Genomic DNA, 8971 nt, shown 5'->3' on the forward strand with positions numbered 1-8971 from the left:
TTATAATTAAATAATTAAATAATTAAATAATTAAATAATTAAATAATTAAATAATTAAATAATTAAATAATTAAATAATTAAATAATTAAATAATTAAATAATTAATATAAAATATATATATATTTAATTATTTATATTATTTTATATATAAAAGCTATAAAATAAACTAGGTAATAAATTTATTTTAAATAACTTATTTTAAATTAAATGAAATTTATTTATAATATATTATATATAAAATAATTATATTATTTTATTTATAATAAAGCTAAAAATATAATTTTAAATTTTTAATTTAATTATATTTAAAATTTATTAAAAAATACTTATAAATTTTAACTAGTTAATTTTTATTAACATTTAATTAGCCTGCGTATTAGTATATTATATTATAATTCCTTTTTTTTTTTAGAATTACTATTTATCTTACTCTAATTACATTCTCCATTAACTAAACTACCTACATATTTATTTCTATTTGTATTACAGGAAGTGATTATATTAAGCTTATTTGTCCTATTAAAAGAGGTATACTTATTTAATATAAGTCTTAGCTCTTTTATAAATATGTTTAGTAACAGCGACAGTAAATATTAAATAATATAATAATTAGTATAATTATATACTATTAATATGCTTTTTAAGAAAAGTAATAATACTAAAGTGAATAATAAAACAAGGGAGTAGAATAAGTGGTTAATTTATATAAATCGCTGCCTGATTATTTTTCCTGGCAGCGCTTCTGCATCAAGAAATAATTACATTTTTTCTTAGCCAACACTTTTAATATTATTCTAAGTAGCATTTCTAATATGAACTTGTATATAAGCTATCCGTTAAGTTTTATTTTTAAATAGCTAGTAAAGTAGCTCGGGAACACGCAGCTTTTAAATCCATGGCTAAATAACACTTTAATAGTCCCTTAGAATCTTCCTAAATTAACTTGCAAAACATGTCTCAGCATCTTGCGTATAATATATGATAAAATAAGGAAAAATATTATTAATATTTAATAAAAATACTGTTGTGTCACGACCTAACTCTTATAGTTGTAACAATAGGCCTACAGGGTAAGCCTTGTTAAATTAATTATAAACTAGTAAACTAATAAAAAGTAACTTATTGCTTTTATTAAATAAGTTTAATAAGTTAACTTATTAAGCTTATTAAATAAGTCTTATAAGTCTAATAAATTAATTAAATATATAAGTTTATTTTCTTATATTTATTAATATAAATAATAAAACTAGGTTTATTTTTTAAAAATCTTTTAAATTATTAACTTATTTTAAAAGCTTAGTAATTAAATTATTATATATTAATAACTTTTATTTAAATAGTTATTAAATTTACAAGTAATATTAAAAATAAATTAAAAAAATATTTTAATAAAAGAAAATACTTATATTATTTAAAAGTAATTAAAATAATAATTAAATAAAATAAATTTTTAATATTTAATAAATTAATTAAAAGTTTTAAAATAATTAATTAATTAATAAATAATTTAATATATTAATAATATAATAATTATATTTAATTTATATTAAATTATTATAATCTTATAAAAATAATTTTAAAAAATATTAAATATTTAAAATATTATTATTTTTATAATAATTATACTAATTTTAATTATTAATATTATAATTTTAAATAAATAAATTAAAAAAATTATAAAAATATTTTATTTTAATAAGTTTAATAAAAATTTAATAAAAATTTTTAATTTTTTTTTAATATTTATATTTATTTTAAATATTACTTTTCTATTATTTTTATATTAAAAAAAAATTAAAATAAATTTAATATATAAAAACTTAATTAAAAAAAGATTATAATAACCTAGTTTAATTTTACTTTTAAATTAATTAAAAAAAAAATAAAAATATATTATATAATTTAATAATAAAATTTTAAAAAAAATAAATATTAATTTTATATAAAATTAAAGTTATAAAAAAAAATAATAATTTAAAAGAAATTATTATTTTTATAATAAACTAGGTTATAAGAAAAAATATTATTATAATAAATAAAAAAAAAAATATTATATTTAAATATTTATATTTAAAAAATAAAATATAAATTAATATTATTTTAAAAAATATATATATAATTTTTAATTAAATTACTTATTATAATAATAATTATAATATTTATAAAAGTAATAAAAAAAGATTTTAATTATTATTTAAAAGAATTTAAAATAATTAAAAAATTTAAAAATATTAAAATTAATATATTAAATTTTTAAATTTAAAATAATTTAAAAAATTATAATAATAAAAATATTAATAATAAGAATTTAAATAACTTAGCTAATAATTTTAAAATTTAAATTATAAATTTAATAATAAATTAGTAAAAATAAGTTTTATATAATTTAAATATAAAATTAATATATAAATATTATAAATAAAAATATAATTATTTAAAATATTATAAATATAAATTAATATAATTTAATTATAATTATAAAATTAAATAATAATATAATATAAAAGTTATATAAGAATTTTTTTTTTAAAAAAAAAAAAAAAAAACTTTTTTTAAAATATAATAAAAATTAAATTTAAACTTATATAAAATATTATTATAAGAATATATTATTAAGAAATTATTTAATTTAATAATTATAATATTTTACTAGAATACTTATAACTTATTTAAAATAACTTATTAATTTATTAAAAAAAAAATAAATAAAATAAAAAAATAAAATTTTATTTAAATTATAATTATTTTTTAAAAAAAGTAAAAAAAATAAAAATATATTTATAAGTTTAAAAATTTTAATATAAAAAATTAAAAAAATAAATTTTTAAAAAAATAAATAAAAAAAATAAAATTTTAAAAAAGAAAATAAATAAAATAAAATTTAAAAAAAAAAAAATTAATTTAAAAAAATTATTAATATTAGTATAATATAATTATAAGTAAATAAAATTAAAAAAAATATATATTAATTAAATAATTATATAAATTAAAAATAAATTATAAGTTTTAAATAAAATATTATTAAAAAAAAAAAAAAAAATTAAAAGATTTAAAAATTTTTTAAAAAAGTTTTATAATAAAAATATTAAAAAAAAATATATAAAAATATATTTTTTAAAATATTAAATATTATATTATAATATATATTAATAAAAAATATAAGTTTTAAAAAATTAATAATAAATTATAAAAAGAAAATATAATTTTAAAATTTATTAAATTAAAATATTAAATTTTAAAATTATAATTAAAAAATATTATTATAATTATATTTTTTAATTTAATTAATATATTTATAATATTTTAATAAATAATTAATTATATTTTATATATATATATTAATAATTTTATAATTATATATTTTAATAATATTTTTATTTTTCTTAAAAATTTTAAAAAATATAAAAAAATATATTTATTAAATAATATAAATATTTTAAAATTTTAATTTTTTAATAAAATTAAATAAATATAATTTTTATATATAAAAAATTAAAATTTTTAAAATATTTAATATTTTTAAAAAAAGTTTATATAAATTTTAATAAATTAAAAATAATTTAACTTTTAATAATTTAATAAAATTATATATAATAAATATAAATTTATTAAAAAAAATATTTTTTAATTAATTAAATATTTTTTATAATTTTTTTTATATATTAATTTTTTATTTTTTAATTTTTTTAATTTTTTTTATTTTTTTTTAAATAAATAATATTTATAAGTAATTTAATAATTTTATTATAATTTTTAATAAATTTTTAATAATAATTTATTAATTTTAAAAAGTTTTATATTTTTTTTTAATTTTTAAAAAATTAATTTTAAATTATTTTTAATTTTTTTAAATTTATATAAATTTTTATTATTTTTAAAATATTTTTATTTATATTATTTTTTAAATTTATTATATATATATATTTTATAATATATATTATTATATAATTTTTATTTATTTTAAAAGTAATTATTATTAAATTTATATTATTATAATATAATATTTTTTATATTTTTTTTATTTTTTTTTTTAATTTTTTTTTTATAATTTTTTTATATAATTATATTTTTTTTTTATAATTATATTTTTTTTTATAATTTATATATTTTTTATAATTATAATTTAAATTTTTTAAATTATAATTAATATATTAATATTATTTAAAATATATTAATTTTAAAAATAATATTTTTTAAATTTTTATTATTTAACTTTTATAATAATATAAAATTTTTTATTATTTATAATAATAATACTTATATATTTATTTTATAATTTTATTATTATTAAAATAATATAATTTTTATTTTATTATTTTTTTAAAATAATTATATTATAAGTTTTTAAATTTATATATAAAATATTTTTTATAATTATAATTTAAATTATTTAAATAATATAAATTATATTAATATTATATATTTATATAATTATAATTTAAATATAAATATTAAATATTAATATTTTTATAATACTTATATTAAAAATTATTAATTAAATTAAAATTAAAACTTTTATAATTATTAAAATATAAATCTTTTAATTTTTTAAAAATTTTTTTTTTTTTATATTATTAATATTATAATTAATAATATATTTAATAAATTAAATATATTTTTTATTTTTATATTAAAACCCTAATTTTATAATATTATAATATTTATATAATTTTTTTTTTTTTAAAATTTAAATTATATTTATAATATAATTTATTAAATTTATAATATTTATAAGTTAATTTAAAATTTAAATTATATAAAACTTATTTTTATTAATTTATATTAAAATTTATAATTTAAATTTTAAATTAATTAGTTAAATTATTTAAATTTTTATTATTAATTTTCTTATTATTATAAGTTTTTAAATTATTTTAAATTTAAAAATTTAATATATTTTTAAATTTTTTAATTATTTTAAATTTTTTTAAATAATAATTAAAATTTTTTTTTATTTTTTTATAAATATTATAATTATTATTATAATAAGCACTTTAATTAAAAATTATATATATATTTTTTTTAATAATATAATTTATATTTTATTTTTTAAATATAATTATTTTAAAATAATATTTTTTTTTTTATTTTACTTATTATAATAATTTTTTTTATAACTAATTTTATTATAAAAATTATAATTATTTTTAAATTTACTTTTATTACTAAACTTTTATTTTTTATATTTTTAAATATTAATATAATTAATATTTATTTTTTTTTAAAATTTTATTATTAAATTATATAATATATTTTTATTTTTTATTTTAATTGGCTTATTATTTAAAATAAAATTTAATTTTATTATTTATTTTTTTAATTTTTTATTTTAAATTTTTTTTATATTATTTTTTATTAATTTTTATAATTAATTAAATATATTTTATTTCATAACCAGCCGCCTAGTATTGTTTAAGTGCAGGCAAGGAAAGACTGTTATATAACCACATCGGCTGCTGCTAACGTAGCAATAGCCTCCATGCTTCCAGCACTTAAGAAGATCTACACAGGCCTTGATCTATCCGGCAAGCTGAAAAAGATATGTGGGGGAAATATATTACAACTGTCCACTTGAGACAGCGGACGGTTGCGGGAGCGGATCGGCCATGCCTGAAGGGGCTAATCGTGAAAGCCCGATGAAGCCCGATGGGGTCAGAACTTGGGCCTCGCCGTTCAGGCGGTGGCTGATGGTCGGAGCCTGTGTAGTCTCTCTAACCCCTACGGTAGTCGGCAGAGAAGTGGAACTCTGCAGTTGCGTATTCGGCTTTTGGTTGCATACGTAGGCGAGTACGTGGGTTTGAGGGTATTGTTTGCATGGCCCTGTTTACTTGACGCCGATAATATATAATTTGCCGCCTGTAAAATAACTGACTACGGAGGATATTGTCCGCGTGGTAAAACCCACCTTGGTTTCAGCTTGCGTGGTGTCTTGTAAAGGTCTATACATATTTAGAGCAAGTCACAGCTCATTGAATCCTAACTTAGACTTTTTGTGGCATTATGCTCTCATACCCATTCCAGATGCTATTCCAGATGCAGTGCAGTGATGAAAGTCAGAGTAAATAATATGCAGCTCACTTGAAATTAAACTTTAGTGGCACAATACTCTCAAACACCTTCGATCATGCGTTAAACATAATTTGTGGGCACTCTGCATTACGTCCAAAATATTCTATTCTTAGTAGAAGCTATCTCCGCAGGATAAGATTAAGGGAGTATGTTTCCGTTGTATGAAATGGTCTGTTCCTCCAACGAAGATTTTACAAACAGAACCTTAAAATTTATCATTGACTAACAAGGGCTCGTGGAAACTCCAAAGAAAGTCCAAATATGAAGATTTCATTTCCCTTGGTCATATTTGCTACTGGTACTGTTGCACAGGGCGTTGGTTTTCTATCCCCTCCACAAGGTGCAGTCCTACATCCAGGACAGTACTTCACCGCCCAAATCGTCCAATACAATCAACCGGTATTATTGGCCCCTCGTAGCCCATTACCAAGCAATTTATCACTAATTATTAATGCTCTATTCTGTTCCAGGTGTCCCTTATCGACGTGGGAATTGCTCTCGGCATGGGTGAATGCCCTCATGGCAACTGTCCTTCGCCTTGTGATGGAATGAGCAATGTTCTCTACGCTGGCCCCTATAACCCACAGGTGGATGACCCTGGGGGTTGGTACCAAAATTTTACTGTGCAGGTTCCACAGCACATTTCACATGGTCTAGCTACACTCGGGGTGGTTCGATTTTCTCTTATAGGAGTATGCACCTGATGCCCCTTAAATGTCTTGGTATAACAAATAGCTAACCTTAGCATTGATATAAAGATTGAAAATGGCCCAACTATAGGTTGTTATAATACAACAGTTAAAGTAGCTCGCAAATCTGGAAACTAATTTGCAACAGTAATAAGCTATAGCTGAGCTGCTTTTATTAAATTATATATTACTATACTTATACTTTTAAATTCTAATAATTTATTTTTATATACTCTTAATTTATTTATTTTATTTTAATATAATAGTATAATATTCTAGTTTATACTAAGTCTTATACTAAGGTATCAGATAGCAGTTCCTAAGTAATAAACTCACTACTGTACAAAGGAGACGCTGTAATCCGCTGAATTATATACTTTTCGTCCGTGCACCTAAATGGCCAGGGGGAGGACTCTGTGAAAATAAGCTAACTGCTTTTAGAAAGAAAAAGCTAGCATAACAAACTAACCACATAAGATACACACCTCTAGGAGAACCTAATGTTTATTAGCTACTTATAACCTAATATAATAAAAGTAAATAAGTTTTTAAAAGTTAATAAAAAACTCCTATTATATTATTTTATATAAAATTATAGTATAACTTGTAGTAAAATAATAAGATAGGATGTTTATTTCTTAGCTAGCTAGCACTTAACTTAAATAAGTAAAATAACTTAAGCCTGGCATATAAAAATTATTATAATATAATCCTTTTAACTTTATATAAATTAAATTATATGTAAGAGTTAAATAGTTTAAATTTTTAAGATATACTAAGGCTATTATAAAGTTACAAGCTGCTGAGTGCTTTATCTTAACACCTCTACTGGTTTAACAGCAGACGGCTATGTTAACTGGACCTTTTCACTGGAATGTTTTGCACTGCTAGCATATTATGCCATGTAGGCCATTAAGTTGAGGAGTAGAAAGGAAAAGGCGGGGCGTTAAGCATCATGCCAGTGGTAGTTGACATAGGATATATATGTGTGTGTGGGAAATTAGCTAAAAACCATGCTATGTTCTTTTTAAACTTATAAAGTTATGTTTGCCTCTAGTGCTATTATTTTAGCCAATTATATTGTTCAAGTGTGAGTCCTGGCAATAGGTGAGCCCAAAGCCTAGTGCCCCAAGCTCAGCTGAGCGCTCAGCTGAGCGTTTGTTGGCACTATGTGCAGGAGCTATTATGCTTTGCATAAATGTTCGCTCCAGAAACACGTAGCGAGGTTCTGAAATATCTTGATAGTTTTCAAGTCTTTCTGAGATTACACAAATCCAAGAATATCCCTCAACTTTCGGCTGTGTCAGGAAGCATGATCAGATAATGGCTTCTGATGGTCGGAATCTTACCTGCTTTGCACTTCAGAATCCCAGCAAATATAGCGGCAATTTCGCCTGGGGAAATTGTCCCCGGTGTATCGAGCCCAATGCTGACATTGCTGGCATCGGTGTAAGCACCCATACTATCATTTAATCATGCATCTTAAAGTCATTTTTAACTCATTTCACCAGGTCATTGTGGGCATTGTCGGACCGGCATTTCTTCTGAACATAGCTATTTTGGGCTGGTGGATTGTGTACGCTGTACTAAAGGTATGGTCCTCAAATATTGTCGACTCGGGGAACTCAAATCTTTCCTGGATTTACAAAGACGCGGCCAAAAAATTTTTGCTCATGTCTTTTGATACCCAAGCTGTTACGGGCCTATCACTCACGATTGCTGCTTTGATCCAATTTCGAAAACATCCCCCATTATCGACATACCACGCATGTATAATCTCGGATTTGCTTAGCATCTCTGCAAATAGCCAAGCTGCTATGCTATTTTACGCCTTTATGTCTGAGGTTAATGAAGACAATGAAGGCTTATGCGCCTGTCTATGGAAATTGGTTGCCCCGCGAGTTCTTCTTTCATTTGTGTACCTAGGTGCTTTCTTTGCATGGTCCGTTCTTCTGTGTAGCCGATTTAATTCACCTGTACATGATCGCGACTGCCTGATTAACCTCCCTCCCCAAAATGGCAATTACGGGTACTGGAGCATTGTTGAAGCTGTGTTAATGCTTATTTTTGTTATTCTAGCAATTATACAAGGACCAGTCCAAGATCTTATCCAGCAAATGAATCAATCTTGGCAACTTGTTTTTGAATATTTATGTATATCTTTTCCACCTGCTTTTATTATTATATGTTTTTCATGGAATTTAGCAGATAT

The 8971-nt window shown here is 19.3% G+C and overlaps 1 protein-coding gene across 1 annotated transcript; it reads left to right on the top strand.

Moving 5' to 3' along the window:
• Positions 1-6197: 6197 nt before the first annotated feature.
• GGI43DRAFT_302900 (uncharacterized protein) lies at positions 6198-6929 on the top strand. Its single transcript, XM_083201567.1, has 3 exons — positions 6198-6469; positions 6541-6762; positions 6829-6929. The coding sequence occupies exons 1-3, from the start codon at positions 6332-6334 to the stop codon at positions 6895-6897; spliced, it is 429 nt and encodes a 142-aa protein (XP_083055258.1). The 5' UTR covers positions 6198-6331; the 3' UTR covers positions 6898-6929.
• Positions 6930-8971: the final 2042 nt, after the last annotated feature.

The sequence above is a fragment of the Trichoderma evansii genome (genome assembly GCF_050947405.1).
Source record: "Trichoderma evansii strain SZMC 28006 chromosome Unknown GGI43scaffold_40, whole genome shotgun sequence".
Lineage (NCBI taxonomy): Eukaryota > Fungi > Ascomycota > Sordariomycetes > Hypocreales > Hypocreaceae > Trichoderma > Trichoderma evansii.